Source organism: Lepisma saccharinum, chromosome 25 (assembly GCF_977018435.1).
Source record: "Lepisma saccharinum chromosome 25, izLepSacc3.1, whole genome shotgun sequence".
In the NCBI taxonomy this organism is placed as follows: domain Eukaryota; kingdom Metazoa; phylum Arthropoda; class Insecta; order Zygentoma; family Lepismatidae; genus Lepisma; species Lepisma saccharinum.
In genome coordinates, this window is record NC_139253.1 from 49,602,550 (window position 1) to 49,628,207 (window position 25,658).

A 25,658-nucleotide genomic window follows, 5' to 3' on the forward strand; every position below is an offset into this window, starting at 1 on the left:
GTAAAAATCTTGTATATTAGAAACTAGAGGGAATCATTATGAAGCATGATTTATAAAGGACTCCCTTAATCAGTTCTGCAGAGAGGCACAAAGTTGTTGGTACATATTAATCATCTATTAACATTATCGACCTGTAAATATCAAGTAGATAAAGTGCCTATTAGCCTTCCTAGCTTCTTTTTTGTTAAACTTCATATTCTTTGGCAATCTGGAAAGGTCATAATCGAAATATTGCTATTTGATGTTGCTCGAAGTTTGTTTGTTCGTTGCAGTTTCAAGATATCATCCATTTTCTGTTACTTATCTCTTTTTGGGGAGGGGGGCAAGTGACTCCATGTACCCTGTTATATCTGCCAATGCGACACAATATATTAAAAATTTGCCCCCTCTAGGATTGACTTTGCCCCCCCTACAAAGAATTCCTGGCTACGGGCCTGAATCCCAGGGAAGATGACAGTGACCTTAACTATAGAAAACTCAGGGTTTCAGAACACATGGGGTTGACATCTAAATTTACCTTCTTAACAATTCTTCACCAGGTATATTTCGAGTGGTTTCTGGAACAGTTTAGCACATTTCTTAAACTTTATCTTCTAAACGAATGTCCAATTGACTGAAATATGATAAATGTACAGTAAAAAAAATGCTTCTACGAATTAGATTAGACTTTTTCCGAGAATTGCTGTTATTGGAAAAATGTTGGTCCCATACTGCTCACTGTGAATTTCCAATTTTCCAGAGTTATCTGTGGTAAAATATCTCTAACAATGTCAGAATATTCAATTAATCTTACGTTGATGATCACCCTAAGTAAGTAAATAAGTAACTTTTAAACGTTTATTTTAACATATATTTCCCAGAATTGATACGCCTGAAAGCGAATCAGATTACATTCCGTTCATGTACTATGCTGGAATTCCCTCTGCAGACGTCTGGTTTAAGACAAATAAGGTATAGTAACATTATTATTTCTTCGTTTTATCAAAGTATAGTATGTAATTTATAATTCCTTTTCTAGACTATTCTGTATGTTTAATATCACTGGCGTACGCAGGATGGGGCTGCAGAAATTTTGGGAAAATGAACATTTTCAAACAAAAGCAGTGAAGAACTCAAGAGAAACCAGAGTGGTAAGTGTAAACCCTCCTGAAAATGACCCCCCCCCCGATTTCCATTTTCGAGAGTGGGAAGATCTAAAAATACAAAAATCTTATTGTTTATGCTGCTTCCCTAGAAAGCGGCTATGCAATCAATTCCAGCCCCTCCCGAAAAAAAAAAATCACGCCAGTGTTTAATATTAATATCCTATTTGTATTGCAGGTAATTTACACTCATTGAAAACATATGATAAATTTTTACAACTGATCATGGTTAGGTTCTCACAAAAAAGTTACAAGAATTCTTCACATTATCTTTCCTTTAAGAGTATTGCAATTATAATAGTATAATTTCTTTTAATTAGTCAAAAAAAGTAAAGTTTGTGTTACTTTTACGCTCAGATAGGCTAATCGTTTTTATTTTTTTAGTTTTAGGTCCACTTCATGCACAGATTGGCTAATTGGGACTGGACATACAGTTTAAAGTAGAATCCGTACCCTATGTATACTCCTCGTCCTCATTCCAACCTCACTTTACATCAAAGGAAGTTCCGAAATATCCGTTTTCCCCCTAACAACCACATGTCAGGTCCACGTGGAGTCCAATAAATCGTCCCCTGAAACCTTTCCCACCAATAGCGTCCGTCCAAGAAATGACAGCTCTCGTCAAGTCCACGTGGAGTAAAAGAGATGTTGCTAATTTGGTTTCCTTAGAGATTTCTGAACGCGAGGTTGCACTTCTTTATCTTTGCAAGGTTTGTTATTGTGTTGTGCTATTCTTTTTATATACAATATGTACACCTTGGGAGTAAAACGTCGCAGTGAATGAATGGATGTATAAACACTGCAGGCAAAAGGGACAACATCGCTTTGCCGAAAAACAGGCGGTGGCTCGAAACCAGATATGGGTCCTGTCGGCTTCCTCTGGGGTTGGGTCAAAGATGCTGAACTGGTGCTACGTTCAAGACTTCAGCTTTACCTCCTCCACCTTCGCCATTCGTACTCGAGACCCCTAGATTACAAAGCCTAGTGTTGGGTAATCGTGACGGGCCTCTGCTTTAAAGTGGGATCGAAGCAATGTACAATCTGTCTACGGGAATTGAACCCGGGTCCTCTTCATCACAAGGAAACAGTGTTAGCTTCTAAGTTATCGGACAAGACAAGTTTAAAGTCCCTGATAAGGTGCTAACACAGATAACCGTATTATTATACGTTTACCTGTGGTGCCAATCTGTTTAATTAATAAATGCATTTCTAACTTTAAATTGTACTTAGTTCTTTAATATCCTATGCCAATGTTCATCAAGTTCATGCATCAGATTAGGCCTCCCCGATGGCGCAGTGGTAGCGTGGTCGCCTTGTAATCAAGGAGTCCCGGGTTCGATTCCCGATGGAGGCACATAGTGGTTCGGATCCCACTTTAAACTGTAGGTCCAGTCCCGATTAGCCTTACTGTGCACAAAGTGGACTTCAAACAACAAATCAATCCAATCATGCATCAGATTAAAAAATATAAATATTTATTTTATGTAACATATAAAATGAAGAACATGTGACTTTCACAAAAAACTTTCTAATATAAGTAACAAGCTACTTCCAAATTTATGTAATGTAAAATATACGTACAATTCAAATATATTGAAAATATTATTATAGATTTAACGTAACTTCTTGTTTCGGAATGCAAAAATTTATGACTACATTGAAATCTACACTGTATTTTGTCAGTTTTTATATGAAGTTTTTAATGCATTTTTTAACATTATATTTTTGTTGTAGACTTTCAATATATCAATATTTCCGACGTACCATACAGCCTACGATACGTTTGAAATGATGACTAAATTTGTAGACCCAGATTTTAAACTTCACGCTACGTGCAGCAAAGTAACTTCCATCATGCTTCTGTTGCTGGCAGGTCAGTAATTTGTTGCTATTTGTTGCTCTTGAATCGACAGTTTAAGGTCGAGTTCTCCCAGTGGCGGCTCGTGGTCTGGCTCTATAGGTGTGCACTTCAGTCTATTGTCCAGAAGTGTTATACCACCCCTGTGAAATACTCACACTCGTTTTTGCGTACATAATGAAGCTTAATATATTGGCAACCTAAGTTTTGATCACCTTTCACTGAAAATGGGGTTATGACAGAGTTATGACAGGTTTTGTAACTAACTTCCTCCAAAACATCAATAACGTTAAGTCTGCTTTCGCAATGTACAGTTTCCCTATTCATCCTGAAGTCAAACACTTTCAATTGAAACAGGAACGACCTTTTGACAGCGTTAAATAATTTTGCAACGCAGTAACAGCCACACAATGCAAAACAGCTGACTATTTGATGCACGCTTCCTCCCAGAGGGTTGATAATTCGGCTACTGCGCCACAGAGGCCGTTTATTTTGACCAAGATGCACGAAGCAAAGTCATGCTTAAAACACCCGTTTTGGTTTCAGTTGCCCTCCCCCTTCCCTCCTTTCCTTCCCCTGTTATGCTCGGGACAATATACCATCGAAAGTTCTCTTTCATAAAAAAAATCCCTCAATTTGCGATGATGTATGGGTTGCATCGACTGCGTCACACGATCTCCAATGGAATGGGTTTTCAACACTACATTAGCTCGCACACAGATCGCTTTGTTCACAGCCTTCCTAAATGATGCAACCTCCCCTCACACAGCGCTCAAGCCAAAACACCCAATCAGCGTCCTCAACGCGACTGCTGCAACAGCGTCATAGCAAGCAAAACTACCATTGTGTTCCAGCCCCGATCGCGGCCTGGTCTACGCGGGTTGATATCACGGATCGCAGGCTTCTCCACCATCTCTCTTGGTGGAGCGGCGTGGGAACACTTGACGTTTCGAAGGAGATAGAGTTCAATAAATAATTATAATAATAATGATTTGCATTACAGATTTATTTGGGTGTGCACGTGCGAATAGGCAGAAGCCGCTACTGGGTTGTCCTCACCGTCACTTTTGAATCAAAAGTTTAATGTAAGGTTGTCTCCACCGTCACTCTTGAATCCACAGTTTAATGTAACGTTGTAATCACCGTCACTCATTAATCGACAGTTTAAGATAAGGTTGACATCACCGTCAAACTTGAATCGACAGTTTAAGGTAAGGTTGTCCTCACCGTCACTCTTGAATTAACAGTTTAATGTAACGTTGTAATCACAGTCACTCTTGAATCGACAGTTTAAGGTAAGGTTGTCCTCACTGTCACTCTTGAACCGACAGTTTAAGGAAAAGTTGTCCTCACCGTCACTCTTGAATCGACAACTTAAGGTAAGGTTGTCCTCACCTTCACATCCTCAACAACTTCTTGGCGTTTCTATTCGCATCTTCCTTCCCTCCTCCACATTGTGCTTAGCACTCTGCTGGGCACGTGGGGTCTTTTAAGACCACACATGTGCTTTTCCAAGGGTAACGACTAAATTATATATACCTGCGTCGCCAACGGTTGGAAATATCTTATTTTTATTTATTTTCTATAGCATCGTCATATTATAACCGAAAAGCTAATTTTATTTTTTTCGTTAATTGATCCTAAATATAATGCTACTTTGTACGGGTACGTACTTGGGGCCTTTGAGGACCCCAATGAATATTTCGATTTATTGTTTCTTTACCGCTCGATATTATTATTATTATTATATTAATATTATTATTATTATTATAAAGTTTATTCTGTATGACATATCTCACTATAATCAAATAAATGTAAGGTGAAAACACTTATTTGAATTATCCACCAACTTCAATTTCCTTAAGACATAAAGCTGGGGTCTTAGAATACCCCAAGTGCCCATCCACGTATTATTTCCAACGGCAGAGGGTTAATGATTTCCTAACGAATCTGGTAAATGTCTCGCATAGTTTGTATCTTTCGGATTGGTTGTTGGAACTGTAACCTTTTGAAAAATATGTAACATGTCATTAAATACAAGGATCATTTAAAAAGAAGTTACTACTACTGAACGGATTTTTATGTGGTAAAACATGCAAAATATTTATGTATTTTTGCGTCGAAATAGTGAAAATATCCACTTATAAAACAAAAATATGTGACATATTATTTTTAAAAAAGGAAGGAAAAAAGTCTTACCTTTACAAGCTTGCATTGCACTGAGTGGCGAATATCATCCTTAGGTTGTAAGTTGTGAAACGGTGACGATTATCTCGCGTGAAAAGGTGCGTTCCACATCACAGGTTGTCGACTTTGCATATCTAAACGAAGCCAGTTGTTTCAATGTGAATCCATGTGGAAGCGATGTAGATGTGTGAGCGTTCAAAGCTGCAGCTACGCAATTTTGGAAATCATGGTTTCCTTCAAATAGGGAACGAGCATTTTGCATAATTGTGTTGACCTTCTTCCCGCCTACCTTTCCGAGTGCTTCAAGGGTTTTATCAACCTCATGTACTGCATCAAAGCAAATCAGAGGTTTCTAAAGTGTTGATTTCCTTTACCAGAAATGTAAAATTTGATTTTATGTAGAGTAACTCTGAATTCAAACTCGTATTGGAATGCAAATCCTGCAACAGTTGGATTGATGAAGCATCCTCTGGATTTAACTGCTGTACAAGGGTAAAAAAACAGCTCAAAATTGTCAGCATATTATTCAGCTGCACTTAACCACGTACCGAACCTCGTGATCACGGGAAATGGAGGTAGAGCTAATTCTGGAGCCATGTGAAAAAGTTGAATTCTTGATGGCGCTTTAACAAAAGCTTTTTTCCCGTTGGCGATCAGAGTATCAACATTGGGAAACACAATCCGTATTTTCTCGGAAACACGATGCAACATATGAACCACGCATACGACGTGAATCATTTTAGCGTACTTTACTTGATGTCCCGTGGCCGCTTTTTTACATACGCGGCCCCATCAGTTAAACGCAGAAGAACACTATCTTATAGAGCGACCACAAACAAAAAAAAACCTTCGGCTAAAATCGTTCGCACACCTTCCCCTCGATCCGTTCTGCTCTGGTCATAAGGAAACATGGTTCACCCTGCCACGGGTCTGCGCAGGCTTTATTGCCTGTGGTTCCACTATAGCGAATAGCATTCGGCCACAATAATTCCATGGATTTATTCAGAAGTTATTAATAGGAATAGTGGAGAATTCTCCCCATCCTCTGTTCCAATAACGACATTCCCAATTTATAGCCGGTCGAGTCACATGTCACGTCAATTCCCACCCAAATATCTGCACTACCGCATTTTTCGCGAATTCTGTTCACAGTTTCTTCGAAACATTTTGGCAGGTAGAGTTCTCGCAGTGTGGATTCATTATTAGAGGAAATTTACAATTTTACATGGAAATATCCGGGTGGATCATTAAGTATCGCACAACAATTTTTTTAAAAAGAAGTTTAATAGGTAGGACAACATAAATTATACACATTAAAACCACATCTTTTAGCTACATTTCGACATAAGAGCCAAGTCTTTCAACACATTTTTTCCATCGTGGCACTAGTTTCAATATCTCTGTTCATAGAACTCCGTTAATTGGGAATACAGCCATCTGCACACAACCGATTGCACTTCTTCGTCGGGATTGAAGCGTTGGCCATCTAGGAATTTCTTCATTGGGCCCAACAGATGGAAGTCTGAAATGTTGAACCGCCCTGACAAGGTTCTGAGATGGATCTACCGCCTACCGGTCGTTGAGAATTGCCTCCTCAATGACTGTAACATTCCGTTCCGTTGCAGCTGTTACTGTTCGCCCGGAACGTGACGAGTCAACAAGGTTCACACGGCCTCCTTGAAAGAATGTGCACCACCTGAAGATGTTGCTACGGTCCAAACAGTCTTCCCCATACACGCTCAACATATTCCTGAGAATTTCACTAGGGTTTTGTCCTTTCGCCCACAAAAAAAACGAACTACAGCTCTTTGCTTTTCACACGTTGACGACAATAACATGTGCGCCATCTTTGTTAAGTAGTTCACGCTTCTACCGCAAGAGTTATACCTGATCGAACAAATGCCGTCTCTAGCGCGAACTTCAAACAATACATCTGTAAAATTTCAACGTCCCAGCCACAATAACATCGCGGGAAAAAAATGTTGTGCGATACTTAATGATCCACCCTCGTAATTGCAACAGAAATGGTGATTGTACTAGATTGTACGAAATGATATAGTGGGATATATATATATATATATATATATATATATTAAAATTCCGCCATCCAAATGTTTGGGGAAAATCCGCCATCTTGGAAAATGGCGGCAAAGGAAAAGCTTTTCACAAATTATTTGGAAACGGTCCAAATTTCACAAATGCTTTCATAATCATTATTAGCACAGGCAATGGAGAGAAAATAATGCCCAAGAAGGAAATAAATGGTTTTTGTGCAATATTTACTATACCATAAACACAATAGCATAAAAAGAACATGCACATTCTGATTATTTCCTTGCTGGGCATTATTTTCCCTCCATTGCCTCTGCTAAAAGTTATTATGAAAGCATTTGTAGTCGTGTACATCGTTTCCAAATATTTTTTCCCAAAAATGTGTATATTGTTTGTTGCTTTGACGAACTTAACGCTACCTGATGTTTTTGCCCTTGTAAGTGTTGGGTCACTAGCGTGACCCAGGCAGGTGTGTCGTATCATGCCGAAGGCATGACTCGAATCCGGGACCCCGGGCGCCATAGTCCGATAGACTAATCATTTCATAAAAAGGGCCCGAGTATGAAAGAAGCTGGAAAGAGCTTCTTTCAAGCAAACGCCACCTGCGATCTTCAGCGGATGAAAAATCCGCTGATACGAATTCTTCCGGAATCGCAGGAAAGATACTGCAAACACAGCTTTACGCTGAAAGCACCGTTATTGAGAGACGCGGTCTCTCAACGGCCGAAGTTCGAATTTCGTTTAAATAGCTTGAGAGAATATTTCTCGCCCCCAGTCGGTATCTGAAATCTATCGCGTGCACAGTTAGTGCCTCGGAATTATACAAGTTGTTGAACTAAGAAAGTTATGGCGTGAATAGTTGTTACCGAACGTTACAAAAGGAGTTACAGCGAGGAGTAGTACAATATCGGAAAGGAGTTTTATTTCAGGAGAGTTCATCAGGGTTTCATCAACGAACCAGCGAGTCGATCGTCACTTCCAGATCTACAGGTAACGAACGTTCCTCTATCCTTGTCTTTCATTCCCTCACACCCTTGCCAGACCAGTCAATTGTAGTGTTTAATGTTAATCGTGAGTGTTCTTATTCCACGGGGCTAGCCCCCTTTCTTGGTTAAGTGTAGACGTAGCTTTTAAGAGTTATACCCCTCTTACGATACACCTCTCGCAGCCAAATAACTTCGAATATCAGGCTTCACATAGCCTATCTACGATCCCTTAATATAAACAATCGGGTGATTATACGCTAGTGACCTTTGATTGAAGCCCACTGATTTACCACATGGTTTAACAAAGTAAGCTTGTCCCATCACTACTGAATACAACCGGAAATTCCGCCACATGTTAGTTTAGTTTTTATGACAATTCTGCATGGTGAAAGCAGTACATCTACAAACACTTAAAGCTGTAAAAACTCTCAGGAATAACACACACTTGCGTCAGAAGTGATATACACAACAGAGCCCTCCCGGGACGCGTTACACTCGCGAACAGTTAGGGAGAATTCACACCGAAGAAACACGCGACACGCGACACGAGAGTTTCACACCGAAGAGACAAGATGCACGCGACACGCGGAAAGCGACACTGGTTTCTTTGCTCAGTTTGCATGATTGTACCGATATAATTGCATTAATCAGTTTATTAGTCACCCAAAAAAAACGTAACAAGAGACATTGTTACATGTAAATTGCGTTGTAAAATTTGTGTACGTTTTTGAAACTTGGGAGAGGCATGTTGTGCATGAGAAAAATTAGAGATAATATGCACTGACCTCAAATATACCTCAAACTGTATTCGCTAGACTTTTCAGCCTGAATAAAGCGAATACCTAAACACTAGAGAAATGGTTCTGAACCTTCGTGAAACCATGTCACGGTATATTTTTTAAGTCAATGCCTGTAGCCCGAAGAATTTTGCTCGTAAATCTTTACAGTATTTAAGTTTTTTTGCATGAATTAACATGTACCCATTAAACTAAATATTGATAAATAAATTCTAGCATAATCATAAAGAGTAATAAGAGTTTGATTACGTGTGTAGGATTGTTGACAAATATAAAAATATGGAAGACAAAGTGGTAACGTCGTCTCCTTGTAAGTAAGTGATCCCGGGCTCCATAACCGGTGGAGGCACCGGGCAGATCCAGCTCTGATTAGCCTATTTGTGCATAAACTGGACTTAAAAAACAGAAACTCACAACTCAAATATGATATTGGGATTATGATAGTTGTCAACCACTTTCAGCAGAATCTTTCGCTACTCAGTATAGTTGATACGAGGGCAGGGTATCGGGTCGCGGCCCGGCGGTTGAGAAACAATACACTAGAGTACTTTACCATGTTGACTAATATATTTTGGACTAAAGTGCCTCCATATGCTGGCTTTCTCAAATAAAAGCAGCCAGGTAAATGGCCGAAACAAGGCCTTTTTACACGATGTTGAAGGCAAATTACAGCCGATAACTGCATCAAAAAACTTGATAAAGCGAAAAGAACGTTGTGTTTAAATCTTAAAATATTGTCAAAACATTGAGCATATCGATATTTTATTATATCAGCAAATTAGAGGTTCAAATATGATCCCGGCTGGGCTGTCTTCCAGAGTCTAAATATAGCTCGTTGCAATGAAGCATTCACTGCACATACGCGAACAACAAACTGAAGTGACACGCTGCACGGTATTGAGATAACGGCACAGTCCGAGAGACACGTAAGCGACACGCGACACGTGCATCTTGCCGTGTCTCTTCGGTTCGAAAGGTTGCGTTGATTACTGAGTGTTGGGTTCGAAGTGACACGTGTCTCGTGTCGCATGTCTCTTCGGTGTGAATTCTCCCTTAGAAATCAACTGGCCTGCTGAAGTTGGTAGGTGCTTTGTAAAGTCGAGTGCCTCACAGAAAAAGGGAACTCCCCGATTTGCGGCGAGAGTTCCCGATGCGCGTCGTACTAAACTGAGGCCTCTTAAAGCTGAGGAGCCTGCTTTATGTTATTTAAAAAGGGAAAACATGTACTAAACATGCTCTATCGTTGAAATATTTGATTTTGTTTGAAAACAACGAAAATATGTAATTTTATGCTCTAAAATATTCTGTCAGGGGGTCCCAAAACACACGATGGGTGCACATCCACATTTTCAGATGCCTTCTAGGCGTTTAAAATAATGTTTCGATACATAGGAATCCGTGTCCTAGTGATTACTCAACAATACTGTTTGTCACTGGCAGCAACAATTAATCGTGGACTCAGATAGTGGCTTTATTCCCGTTCCCATACGTGACTTGTAGTTCCACAAATTGATGTGTGGCTGCAGAACTGCGCTGGCCGTGATCGTGTTGAGTGATACGCTCTAAAGCAATATTCTCACGATAAGAGCAAGTGGAGTTCATCAAAATTCAAGTTGCATGTGAAATAATTGCTGTTAAGTGTCACAGAGAACTTGTACAAGCAAGCATATGATGATGAGGTGCTTCAATATCCAACAGTGGTTAAGTGGTTTGCTATAATAATTCGCCAAGACCGCGAAAGATCCAACAAGCACCCAGCAACATGAAAGTTATGTTTCTTGTTGCCTACGACCATCATGTCGTTTTCCTTTTCACACAGTACCGAAGTAAGTTACCGTGAACAGTGTGTTGCAGTAACATTCTGGAAAATCATCATCTTGGAAACGACTAATGCTTCTTGCGAGACATCCGATTGTGCTGTACCGCAACCGAAGGTGCCATGTTAAATATTCAGTGGAGCAATTGCTTGAGCGGTGGGATTGGGGAATGCTAAAGCACCCTTGTATATTCGGGATATGAGTATTTGCGACTGTGACTGGAAGCTACAAGATCCGCTGCGAGGATGTGGCCTCAAGACCTTGATGACACAGGCAGGCCTTAGGCGTGAGAAAATTGCCAGAGATTTGGCAACATGGTCAGACTCAATTACGAAGGAATACAGTAACTTCGCCCTCCAAAATTATATAAGTAGACAGTTATGACCAATCAAGGAAAGGGTATACATCCCCAAATACAAACAAAACACCACACTACTCCACTCAAGTACAAGGCTCATTGCTGCCATCGCCAATGCCATGGGAAGCCATTTTATTTATTATTGCAACAAGAGGAAATCAAATGTAATGCCCAAAAACCTTGAGAACCAGCCTCAAATCAAGTAAAAGCTGCAATTCTCAGCAAAGTAAGTCATTATCACCATGGCCGTAGACAGGAAATGTTTTCGGGGGGGGTTCATCCATAATTGTTCCCATGGGCTTCGCGAGAAATTTGAATAATAGTAATAATAACAATAATTATACAATAATAATTAAAATTTCATAATAATAAAACAATTTTATTCCATAATAATAATAGGCCTAATAATAATAGGCCTAATAATAATAACAATTATTATTATTATTATTATTATTATTATTGTTGTTGTAACCGCCCCTGTTGTTGTTATATCCTTGACGGGGCTTACTCAATCTAGCAGACGAGTGAATATCCAGCACAAGTTGGTTTTTTTTTGGTTTTTTTTTTTACGTTCCATACAGTGTGTACTGAAATCCACAATTATTATAGTTTGTTATTAAATTTTAGATACCTTCAAGAAAAAGCTTTAAAAGTCTGATGAAAATTTTAGTCACAATGTTTTTGTTGTTTGACCTTAAAACTTAATTTTTGGAATTTTGAAAAGTGTGGAACCAGTTATTATTTTTAAAAAACTTAGCCTGGTGCATGGATTGTCTCAATCGCGAATGTAATGCGCTACGAAATTGGAGATCCTATCAAGGGGATTTTCAACTTTATCGAACAGGGAATTACAAATTTGGAAAGGGAACTTTGGGACAATCATAAGTGAATTTTCAGTCTATATTCCTTGTGAAGCAGGAACAAGACTGGAAAGAGGACAGCAGAAGTGAAAATGGAGGGGTCGCGGGCGAGTTGCGATTCCGGGAATAAATCCTGTTTCACTCAAGTTTCAGAATTCCAAATGTATGAAAATTCTAGCTTGATCGTCTCAACCTTGTCTCCTTGTATTTTGTGATGCTTCGGAAAAAAAAATTGGAAAATGAGTTACAGATTTTGGTTTCTGAACTTCCATTAATCCAACATGTCAGAAGTTTCGGGGGGGGTTTGAACCCTAGAAACCCCCCCTCTAAATACGGCCATGATTATCACCATGCAAGAGCCATTTTTCATGCAGGAGCACCATGTGCTATAACTTATATATTTGACAAAATTTTTATTTGCTCAAGCATTTTCAAGATAACATTTGTGTAGGGACAGAATAACCCCCTTATCTTGAAAATACCATCCATTTAACTCGGTTAGCATACGTAAATATACATACAAACCCCCAAAAATCAATGTTTTTGATAAAAACAATCGAGAACTTTAAAAAGTCACTATCCAAGCCTGACACCTTGCGGCCAGACTTGTAACTATTTGATCCAAGCTACAGGTGACCTCAGCCAGCCAATGGGAGGCATCACACGCTATGACGTCATGAGGAAGATAGCAAATTATTTTATTATGGTGTGAGGTTATCCCTCGCACTCTCGTGTGTGTTAGATTTTGACCGAGTAAGGTCGCGAGAAACGAATGTGCCGTTTTTAATAGACGCGAGTGGGCACAATGGCTCCGAACTTACTACCCGTATTAACTGGCGTTATAGTGAAATAAGGTCCCTCGAGTGCCTATTATAGGCCTACAGTGTAGATACTAGCAGGAAAAGCTATCTATGCACCAAAATCGGGACTAGGTTGTGCTGAAAAGTGCTTAATCGGGAAAATGTATAGTTTTCTATTCCCGACCACCTCGCATATGGCCACGATGTTGTGTTAGCTGAACTGCCGGATACATGGTGAAGTAAATCCACATTTATCCAAGCCTGCAGGACACATCCAACACCTACAACTCCCACGACAGTCAGGAGAGGCTGTAGGATGTCCATAAACGTGTGTTTATGTATCGTTAAAATCTGCTTTTCCCCAAAAAACGAGCCATCGCCTAGCATAGTGAGTGTGTGTGTAACAAAGGCCGCAGTTAAGGTAAAAAGATTCCATCTCTAGACATCGGCTTGTTTCCAGAGAAACGTTTTGATCACTGAAAACATGTAGGTAACCGAACCCAGCAAATCAAGTCCAGAATAAATTGTATAGCTCCTGAAACCCATCGCACAGTTATGAGCATGTAATCACATTTTTTAGAAATGATCCTCGTAACTATAGTGTGGGTAACTTTATTCGAATACTACCTAACATCCGGACTAATCATATCGAACTGAACTAAACTTGGGTTGATTTGAAGCGAGAGGGTGTATCAGTAGCTGTTGTATAGGTGTTAAGGAGAGGAGGGGGAGAGGAGGGGGAGAGGGGTATCTAACTGGAGGAACTGGTTCAAAAATTAAGCATTTTCTTTCTAATTCGCATTGATCGCACGTGTTAGAATTATTGTAAGTTAAAATGCCACTTTTATTATTAAACTTAGAAATAAAATTTGAGCACAATATGGACAGACGAAAATGAGCAATGATTGCAAGATAACTTGCAACATTACAAAGAGGGTGAAACGTGGAGGAGAAGCGGTCCAGGGTGAGAAGCACGGGATTGACCTTGATCTGTCGATTCTGGAGTAACAAAGAGTAGTAATACCCAAAAACAGATATTTGATGTTAAATTATACCACACTATTATCACATTTAGGTAGTTAACCATTATCGTTAGAACACTGAATCGAGTAGAAGCAAAAAAGTCTCAGTAAACATGGGGTAGCAAATGAAGCGTTTGCGAGATAATTGCGAATGTATGGTTATCGTCGACGCGCTAGCTTCGTTAACGACCGGCCGGCTTTAAAGTCCACGGAGCGCGCCCACCAGCCGCAACAATGACATTCAACGCCCAGCGTTGCCACACATCTACTCTCCACATCTACTCTACGCCACCTTGTACTGTACCTCCGCATACAAGCACCTTCCCACGGTCTCCACACTGAAGTTGCAAACTACGGCAACAGCGTATCCGCAGTCATGTAACTGAGACTCCACGTGGAGTAGACGAGCGGCGGCCGCTTTCTTCAGTTCTTCGACGTTAACGAAGCAAACGCGTGGACTATACGATCCGCGGCCAATGACTTGATTGTTTGCACACATCGTACGCTTGTCTCCTTGCTCACTCCGAGGTTTATTTGTTTAAAACTGAACACTGCCGAACATGCAAAATTCTGCACAGCACAATAGTCCTTGGTAATTAAAGCAACAGTAATGTCTAGCGAGGTCAACCTTTCAATGCTGTTATTTGTTACTATAGGTATTCTCCACTCTTACGGCTGCCGGTTCTAGTTCTGGCAAGGGAAGTGGAGAGCGGGGATTACGCCGCAGACCAACCAGACAACAGCAGTGGCACCGAGAGACACGACGCGGCGGAAAGAAATACTACGTGAACCTCGTTCTACTGGCTGCTGTGTATCTTATCGTGCTGGATTGGTCGTTTCCTTGCCAGCATTAGGATCGGCCGCCGTAACAGTAGAAAATACTAAGTAGGACTAATGCACCTCACACGTAAAAAGCATTCGATGTGTACAAACAATCAAGTCAGTGGTCGATCGTAACCATACATTCGCAAATATGACCCCATGTTTACTGAGACTTCTTGCTTCTACTAACTTGTACTTTTCACCATTCCAGTTTGCACTATCACTTCTTGTACACCCTGTATAATTAGTAATTCCAAATAGAGTAGCTACTACATTATGTAAAAAGGAAAAAAATACTTGTGAAGATTAAGAACTTGCATGCTCAATAGGAATTTCAATCGATGCTGAATCTTCTATGAGAATTGAATGCAGACGTATATAAGATTTTAAACAAGTATTATAACAATAGTCATTACATTGTTGCAACAGTTGCCAGGTATTAATTATACTACTGAACCAGTAGTGTGTAATTGAATGTTTTGCAAGACGTTTGCTTGATTTTCCAGTTTGTTTCAAAGTAACTACTTCTCGAATTATTCGTGTCAATGTGCAAAAGGAAATACAATTTGCACATTCGTTCTGTGGCATTATGGACAAACGTGTATTTCCCCTTCACAGATTCAGCTCTTTTGCCTTTCAACTTGGAGGAATATGGGTCATCGGTGAGGGAGAAATTGAAAGCCTTTGATGCCAATGGAGCAGCAGATATATTAGAGAGAAATGGACTGTGGCTAGGTAAGTGTATACACATGACTTTTATATCTTTTGTAATTTTATCATATAATTTTACTACGACAAGCTACAATCACTTTTAACTCTGCTTCATTCGGATTTACTTTCTTGGTTTACCAAAAGTATTTAATTGACTAATTCTATTATATAACTATTATGCAGGTTATATATGTTATAGATATATTTATATAATATCAAAATCATTTTCTTGGCACCTCTCTTCTCTTTCTTTATATGGAGGTTGTAATGGAGCTTAAGGTTACAAGCAAAGAGCATTTTTAAATTAGGTATGTATGTATGCATGTGGTGTCTGTATGGCTGTGTATATCTTATTACTGTGTATATTTAGAAGTATTTGTACATATGGATATCGAAGTATATTACATAATATGTTTATTATTGTCTTTGAATATAATTTGAATACAATGTAAGCTTTCCTATAAGTGGAGAATTGTTTCAATGTTGGAGTCAAATAAATGCATTGCTTCCCTCATGGTCGTGTATACATATATGGAAGTTCAGCTTTGAGTCACCTAAAGATACACACATTTTAATATATGTCATCAACGTTGACTAGTAAGTGTGTTGTTAAAGAAATAAGGCAAAATGTAAAGTTCCCCGTGCATATAGTACCGCTCCATGAAGGCACATTTAGGGGGTGTGGAGGTAGGACCCCGTACATTCTCGATCTCGGTCATTTTGGAGGTGATGTGATCAGAACCACGCTCCGGTCGCCTTTACCCCCCAGGATTACCCCATTGATTTGAGGAGGGGTGAGCCACAGAGCCGCTTTATGCGAGGACAAGGCCGTATAAATTCCGACCTCAGTTAACCTTTCCCGGGGATCGAACCGGGCGTTTCTAAATAGTATGAATCTGAATTTTAAACACTGCAGTATTTGCCCAGTCTTTGTATTTTTCATGATTCTATTATAAAATGAATTCCAAAAGTTTATTTAATATTTGTTTTAGGTTATTGCTTCACATACTGCAGACTATTAAATTGCAACAAATAAAGGCTAGAATGTACAATATAAAGAAAGTCTCTAATTCACTTCATACTTCTTATACTTACTTCTTATGCACTCCTAGAGACGTATCTCGAGTTACGAGACGGGGGTCGCGTGTTAAAATTGTATATTTATTTGTAGAAGTTGTAAAATAACATTGTTAATTACATCGATAATTATCCATAAAGAAACACGGGCACCGTCTTCCATGTCAGAACAAATGACGTTCGAAATTCCTTGCGCCGTCTACAGCGTTGCCACACTGTTCAGAGCATTGGTCGTTGAAAGTGATAATTTAGGCGGGAGAGAAAATTATTAACGTGGCATAGTCCCACGAACCATCACGGGGACGAGGTATGCCTACTAGGTTAGGTTAGGCCTGTTAGGTTAGGTTCCATTAGCACTCCTTTCGTTCAATTTAGCATATACGGACAACTACAGGTAAGTTTGGCAACAGTGCTTTAACGTTGATTTCAGGAAAGTATGGCGTCTCCTGTATTGATGAAACGTTGTTGGTCAGTTACGTGCTACAAAACTATAAATTTCTTATTGAAAGTGATCATTGGTTCACAAATCATTCACGGATAACCATTTCAGGTAATGTTAGGTTAGCTTTAGTTATGTTAGGTAAGCATAGTTATAATATTTCGTTTGTAAAAATACGCAAATACTCCACCGTTGATTTTAGGATAAATGGCGTGTTTTTTGAAACATTGTTCGTCATTTACGTGCTACAAAACCACGAATTCCGTATTCAAAGTGATTATTTGTCCAAAAACCATTCACGGAAGGTTAGGTTAGGTTAAGTTAGGTTAGGCAAGCATAGTTATAACATTTCGTTTGTAAAAGTTATAAAATTTCGTTCGTAAAACTACAGATATAAACATTCATAAAAATTGGAAAAAAAATATTTTTTTTTTCAAATTTCCGACTTCGCCGCCGATTCTTAATAACACATTCCTGATTAGGAGGCCAAAATTAGTTAGTAAACCAAAAATTAAAAAAATTGGAGACTTTCTCTATATTGTAAATTCGCTCCCAAATAAATATTGTTGAAGCTCATCGTATCAATGCTGGAGGTGACAAGAATATAATTTAAAAATGAGAGGTGGTATAACTAGGAAAAGTATCAGTATTTGAATATTGAGACAAGGCCAAAAACGAGACTAGTATATGTATATTTAGATTTTTATACCGACCGATAATGGCTAGTGTTTGTAGGTTGAGACGATAAGATCACAATTTGTAACTTCAGACGAGATCAAAAACAAGATTAAAATGTATAGTTCAAGGAAAGATAAAGTAGCATCAGACTAGTTCAAGAACGAGATTAGAATTTGCAGTATAAAGTAAGATCAAGAACAATACCATATTATTTGCAGATGAGACCGAGGTCAGTTTCGGTAACCTGAAGTAGGACCAAGGTATTCGTGTTCGTAACCTGTGTCAAAATAAATGATTGATTGGTTGGTTGGTTGATTGGTTGATTGATTATTTGGTTGGTTGCTTAGTTGGTTTGTTCGTTGATTGATTGATTTGGTATTTTAAGTTCACTTTATGCACAGTAAGGCTAATTGGAACTGGACCTACAGTTTAAAGTGGCATCCGAACCACTATGTGCCTCCACCGGTTATCGAACCCGGGACCCCTTGATTACAAGACGACGACGCTACCACTGCGCCATTGAGGAGGTTCTGTGTCAAAATAAAGAAAGAGCTCATGACCATAGCTTGAAAATAGAACAAAAACAATATTGGTAGTTTGAGGTAAGACTGAATAGGGTTTGGATACAATATGAATCTGTAGAGATGGCGTGTGCTGACATATTTCGGTCCAAGTTCCTTTTGCTCTATTGCGATTTTATCATGCTACGTATGCAATTTTTACATGGTTCGATTTACATCTGTTAACACATGCTGCGGAGTTTTAGCGATTACTTACTACATGTTTCCTTCAGAGGCGAGGCGTCCGGCCATCGGCAGATGACTTAGCAAAATAATAAAAATGCTGCATTTTAAATATTTTAATGAAGAAGTAAAAAAATAAGTCAGAATATTCTCATATTTGTGCGAAATAAGCCAAGCGACACCATGAAACGGCTAGAGATACGCAATAAATTCGCTACGTTTAGCGCATCAAAATGAGAGCCCAGTACTATTCCCCGTGGCCAACACTCGCGCTACGTTTCCTATTGAAGGCAAGTCATCGCTGAAAATGTGCGAATCTCTCTCTACCTGCTCGGAAGACACCCGACGACCGCTTGAAGGTCTGGTCATAAGAGACCTTTTTTTTCAGCTCCCATGTTTACGGCAGGGTTTCTCTGACTTCATCAGGATTAAAATGTTTCCGAATGCTATTTCCATCATTGTAAACCATGCAACGCAATGATCTAATACACGCAATTAGTGATGTCGTGAGTGATTTTTTTAAAGAATAAACTGAAAAATCAGACTTTCTTTCAATTATGTTAGAGGAACCATCTAATGTTAACGGTAGGCCTAAATTGTCAACTGTCTTGAGATCTGTGCATAAGGAGAAGGGTTTATTGGTTTTTCTGATGTGAGTACCGATTGTATATCTGACGGGTTATTTGTTCATGTAAAAATTGTGAATAAGTAGAAACTGGAGGATAAATTTATTATTGCTCAAACTTATGACGGATCGGCAGTTATGTCGGGGCATTTAGCGGATTTGCAACAGAAGGTCCAGGACGAGTATTTTTACTAAGACATTTTCTCCTTTGATGAAAAGTTTCTCTCGGGCTATCGACCAGGTGAGTTGTGGAGAAGATTCCAAGCTTTCGAGAGCTAACGTCACTCTCTTCTTCAGGGTAGAGTGAGGAGAAATATTGAGCCTCCCCCCCCCCCCCTTCCTGGTTGGAAAGATCGACCCTGACGTTTGATAAGTCTTGCGATGACTACGTAAAAATGTCACGCTTGGCCACTGGTTTCCTTGACACTGGTTTTTCACTTACATATACTTCTTTCTGTACTTGCCAACAGCCATTCGTTTATTATCGTCTTGGTTACAAACGAATGCTTTTGTGGTTAAGTTAGGAGGGTCAGGTTTAGTTCTCTTAGCATTTAAATAATATCCCTAAATGCTTTCTTAAAAAATATTGTAATTTACTTGTACATTCATTCCGCTAGTTTACGATACTTACTGTCGCTTCTATCAAGAGAGAATGCCTTGTCCATGTGGGCGCGCATGCTTGCATAAGGTGATTTTTAAGTTGATTTTTTTTTCAATACAGTGGAACCTTGATAATTCTAACTTCAGGGAAAAAATAAAAAAATCGAGGTATCAAGGATTTCGACTTACCAAAGTTCGAGTTATTGAGGGCCAAAATCGCCGACTTCGAGTTATAGAGGTCTAAAGCACATTAACAATGATGGTTACATACACGGCAGGGTGAGGGAGTTCAAGTCCCGACACGATTGTTGATCACCTGACATTGTACGTACGCACCCTACACTTCGACTTATTGAGGTCCGTGCGACTAAAACTTCGAGTTATAGAGGTGATTAGAATTTAACTTCGACTCATAGGATTTTCATAGTCTACCTTCGAGTTATTGAGCTCGAACGGCATCCCATAAACTGTACAAAAATTCGTCTTATCAAGATTTATTTCGAGTTGTTGAGGTAAAATTAGTATTGAGTGTTATGGACAATTCAAGGGGATTACAAAAAGTTCGACTTATCAAGGAATTCGAAATGTTGAGGTTCGAGTTATCAAGGTTACACTGTATAAATAACTTTTTTCGGAATCCAGATAATGCTCATTATTTTAAGACAGGTTCAAATTTCGTGTGACAATGATTGTCAAAATTCTACGATAATTTATTAGTCTTTCTGCTATGATAATTTGAAAAAATCATAAAACAATCCGAATCGTTATCCATATTCCTAATAAGTCATGCAGTAGATTCTTACCAAACGACAATGTAGTTTGAAACTTTCTCAACAGATGGCGCTGGTCTCCAAGTTATGAAAGAATTCCCTGTGTGTAACGTGCATGTGAAATCCTTTCACTGCATGGCATAGTTTTCTTGCTGTGGACTTGATATTTCATTATCTGAATTAAAAACGATCGAGACATGCTTCCCATCAAATTCAAAACCGTCGGTTCTCTTCAAGTGCTACCGTTGAGGGTGTGTAAGCCTGCCACCGCACAGGGCCTCGCATTTTGAGGGGTCTTGCACGTCTGATATATGTCTAGTGAACTTAACCAGTGCGCAGACCCTCTGATTATGGTGTATGGGTTGGGGGGCAAAAACCTTATATGTGATAGGAGAAATAAACACCTCACTTGATCTCACTGTTTTATTGTATTGATGGTATGGAGCAGGGGCGTATATGGAGTGTGTCCAGACACATCGAAAATCACTATTAGAAGAATTCCAACTTCCGTGACACCAATGTTCTTTGCTCCCTTCTTCATTTCGCTTCTCTGTGGTTCATAGACTATTTTACACATAAGCATGGTTTCGTCAGCAGATTGATTGATTGATTGATTTGCTTTATTTTACTTCGCTTTTGTGCACTTTTGGCTAAATTGCGAAAATGGGGATGAGTGATGATATGATGAAATTGATGAATGGACACTCACAAATATCCATGCCTAGGCCTGGATTCGTACCCATGGCGAGTACAGCAGATTCAAAACAACTACACATAATGTATTAATTTCCAACAGTGACTGCCATTTTTCCACAAAAAAAGTAAACTGTTCTTTCCCCCTAGTTATGGCACCCAATTACTGCTACTGATTTCCAATCCAATGTATGGGAAATTTATCCTTGAAAATACATAGAGGTAATATAACTAACAAAAAAATTTTGTGGGAGTGTTAAAAACAAGAAATATGATGGAGAACGAAGTTGGATAGTTCAATTACATAGGAAATAATGCACCTTCATCCCCTTCCATAGCTGCTTGGAACTTTTGTCGGCTTAATTTTTTAAGAGCATAATATTTTTTAATAACAGTAATAAAATTTATCTACAAGGGTCGTTCAAGGTTGACCGAGATTTTCGTACGTAAAAAATCGATGAATAGCCGGATCATGATGAAACGTGCGGGTGACGTAATGTATTCCTTCGCGAGTAACTAGCGCCCGGCATGACGTATTTCGCGCATGCGCAGCAGTTGCAGCGAACATGGCGGCAAGCAGTGTGTCTGTGGCTGTGGAGCAGCGGTGTGTAATCAAATTTCTCGTGAAGGAGAAAGTGAAGCCAGCTGAGATTTTCAGACGATTGCAAGCACAGTATGGTGAACAAACGATGTCGCGGACAAGAGTGTACGAATGGTGTGAGCAGTTTCGCGAAGGACGGGAGCTGGTGACAAATGAAGCGCATGGACACATTCGCCCGACTGCAGTCACACCAGTGAATATCGCACGTGTTGAGCAAATGATTCTTGAGAACCGGCGAGTAACAGTGCGGGATATTGCTGCCGAGGTGAATATCAGTGTCGGGAGTGTTGAGACAATCATTCACGACCACTTACGCTTCCGCAAAATCTGTGCAAGGTGGGTTCCCCGCCAGCTGACATTCGATCAGAAGTGGACACGCAGGACGGTCTGTGAACAGCTTTTGAATCGGTTTCGAGCAGAAGGTGATGAATTGTTGCAATCCATCATCACGTGTGATGAAACATGGTTGCACAATTCAACCCCAGAGATCAAAAGACGCAGCATGAAGTGGCGGCATAAAGGTTCCCCGTCCCCCAAGAAAAGCAAAACGCAGCCGTCCGCTGGAAAGATCATGGCAAGTGTCTTCTGCGACATGAAGGGCGTTATCCATGTGGATTTTCTGGACAAAGGGAGCACGATTAATGCCCAGTATTACTCCACATTGTTGAGTGGTGCTGTACGAAAGTCCATTCGCACGAAAAGAACTGGGATGTTCTCTAGAAATGTCATTCTTCTCCATGACAATGCCCGCCCTCACACGGCCAATGTGACAACAACAACTCTGGCCGACATGCGCTGGGAAGTTCTGCCCCATCCCCCTACAGTCCGGATTTAGCCCCCAGTGATTATCATTTGTTTGCATCCCCTTAAAGACCATCTGGGAGGGAAGAAATTCACGACAGACGAAGCACTGCGGAGCGATGTCCTCCAGTGGCTACAACAACCAAGTTCTTTCTACGCCAAAGGAATTTGGGAGCTGCCAGAACGATGGCAACGGTGCCTCGGCGCGCACGGAGAATACTTTGAAAAATTGACATAGTTTGGTGTTTCTTCTGCTACCTATTTCCTCTGCAGAAATAAAAGTCCCGGTCAACCTTGAACGACCCTTGTACACTACATTTCTAAGTGAGAGTATTCGGGCGGGCAACTGCCCCATTTTGCTCCCCGGTGCGCACGCCTATGTTACTAATTTCGTGTCGCCAGACAGAGGAAAAATAACTGTCATGGCTAGTGCAAGGCTGCATACAAATATTATAAAATTATTTTTGAGAGCTTGTAGCGCCAAAACAAGGCCTAAATCAGCAAAATAAGTTACAATATAAGTTGTTTTCCTTTATGTCTCTACAGTGTGCCAAATTTTGTCAATGGTCAAGTTGAGAAATCTTTTTGTATGTGTGTGTGTGTGTGTGCAATAATTTCGTAATAGTAGTGGCACTGTTGTTTGTATAATTTTTAGGAGAAATGGAAGTTGCCTATATTTTTACTTTTTCAAATAAAAGGGCCTAGCTGATACAGTTTGAACAAGACATTGCTTTTCCTAACGGCAGCCCTCCTGGGACAAAGTTAAGGTGGTGAAACAAGATAAGATAAAGGGTCGTCAGGTACAGTCCCGGCAAGAAAAGTGGGATACCTAGATCCTTAAATACTCGCTTCACTGCAAGACGTTATGTGTGTTGCCTAACTCTACGGCGGTGGTAGAAGTTGCCATTGTTTATTTGTTGTTAGAATCCACTTACCGGCCGTAGAGGGAGGGAGGAAAGCTAGTAATTTTAGGTTTTAGGTGCCCCATTTTATTTTTCGGTGACCACCTGCAGTTACTTCGTGGTGGTAGCTTTCGAAAGCATGAGCCATGAGAGCTTTTAGTGGTGTTACACCAAAACAGTTTCAGACCATTTTCTACAAGTACTTGTTTAGGTTGGTTGGAGTAGAATGCAATTTACATTCATCAGACGACATGGGAATGGAGATGCCTCGCCCTGAATATAACAGGAAGTTGTATTTTTGTTGCATTATATGAAATTATAATCTTAACTTAGCTTGGGTTAACAAAGTTGTGTCCTCTGGGATGATTTTGTATGTATTTCAGAGGAATGAAAAGTACACACATTTGCCAATTATGGTCCGCCCCTATTATACGCAAGGCTGGGACTAAGATTCAGGGTTGTTAAAGGATCAGGAATTTTAAATAAATACAATTCCTTTCCAGGAGAGAAAAGCAGCATCTATTTCATATTTTTTATCTGTAGCTACATAATTTCAATTTGCTCCAGGAACCTTCTTTCCAGATGAATTTAAATACAGTCCAGGAACCTTTATTTTTCGGATAAATTTAAATATGATCCAGGATCCTTTTTTCAATGAAACAATACGCAACTTGAACCGAATTTAAATTGTGCGAGAAATAATGTTCCGATCCTGTTGCGCAACCCAATACAACCCATTAGGATTAATGGGTTTCTGAACTTTTAACAATCCTGTTGAGAACGTCCTTAATTTATTGAGGAGCGATAACTTTCTTCCAATTTTTATTTATGAACTACGCATATCAGAGGGAAAATTATCTTTCACAATATGTTCAGCGTCTGAGACGTGCATCATTGTAGTGATGTAGAGGGATTATGAGAGAAGCAGTCCGTATTGTGTCGAATGGAATATTTTACATAGAGAAGATACTATTTCCAGCTATAGATATAGGTATAAATTGTGCGTACATATGTGTACATATGCATGGTTTGATTAAAAAGAAGCAACTGAATCCTAAGTTGTTAAATAAAGTAACAAGTGCAAAGGGTATGGTGAGAAGGGTAGGCCAAGAAGATGCACAACGGTGACGAATTGTCTGAAATAATACACATTATATCTCCTATCTCTTGTGTTTCTTCTGTTCCAGATAAGCTACACGAAACTCTGGCTAACTTCAGTGATACAGCACGAAGATTTCACCGCAAGCTAAGCAACATGGATATCAAAAAGTGAGGGAAAAAGTGTACATTGATGTTTGATAACATGATTTAAGTTATTTTGTTATTACGTATATAGTGATCTACTATAGACCATATTAATTTTCTTTCATGAAGTCCATTAAAGTAAGTGTGCGAACGTCATTATTGTTATTAATCTACGAGGGCTATTTTTTTCAACTTCCGTTGGTGCCGCCAGGAGGTCCGTGAAGCGCTAGGAAGCGGGGCGTCCCGCAGTGTGATTGGCGTCCCCCCTGCCACTACCACCACCACTGCCAGGGCCAACGCTTCAGTTGAAGCTGAGCGACTGGCGCGTAGATATGTCTGCTACGCAGTCTCTCCCGACAAGTGAAAGGTGCGTAGTGTGATACAATTTCTACATGCAGAGAGGCACAATGTGGCGGAAATTCATCGTCGAATGAGCTGTGTGCCGGAGAGGTATGCTGTCTTCGGGCATTGTCTTGCTTCATGACAATGCCCGACCACATGTTGCTGCATCAACCCAAGACCTTCTGCAACGAATCCACTGAGAAGTGTTTGATCAACCTGTCTACATCTCAGACCTGGCGCTGTGACTTCCCACCTTTTCCTGGCGATGAAGAAGTGATTGGTGCTTCCACACCAATGCGGATCTTCGGCAGACCTGGCTAAACAGACAGGCGGCACTTTTCTTTGCAGAGGGTGTTGGAAAGCTGGTGCATCGGTACCATAAATATCTGAATCTTCTTGGTGATTGCGTTGAAAAGTAGATTATACGTGTACGTATCTTTTGCCAATTAACCCATTTAGCTATTCACTGTCGTTATGATTTCATGCCCTATCGGAAGTTGAAAAAAATAGCCCTCGTAGTTGTGACGTTTTACTTAGCAGGTACTACAAATAATAGTCTCAGTCGTACGCAATAAATAATTGTGTTCTTTTTTAAAGTTTCTTCTGACACTACAAATAAATTTTAATGCTGGTCTGAAATCAAAACGGAAGTAAATACCCCGTTTTAGACTCGCGTGAAACTACAAACATTGATTCTGATCTTGAATTAAAATACAAATTATAGTCTCGT

The 25,658-nt window shown here is 39.8% G+C and overlaps 1 protein-coding gene across 1 annotated transcript in view; it reads left to right on the forward strand.

Annotated features, from left to right (window-relative positions):
- Positions 1-25,658, forward strand: part of LOC145978522 (N-acetylated-alpha-linked acidic dipeptidase 2-like) — a 71,459-nt gene that overhangs the window by 41,019 nt on the left and 4,782 nt on the right. Inside the window, exons 12-15 of the mRNA XM_083111164.1 lie at positions 861-951; positions 2,877-3,015; positions 15,320-15,436; positions 24,529-24,610. Coding sequence (XP_082967290.1) covers positions 861-951; positions 2,877-3,015; positions 15,320-15,436; positions 24,529-24,610 — 429 coding nt within the window. The remainder of the gene's footprint in view (positions 1-860; positions 952-2,876; positions 3,016-15,319; positions 15,437-24,528; positions 24,611-25,658) is intronic.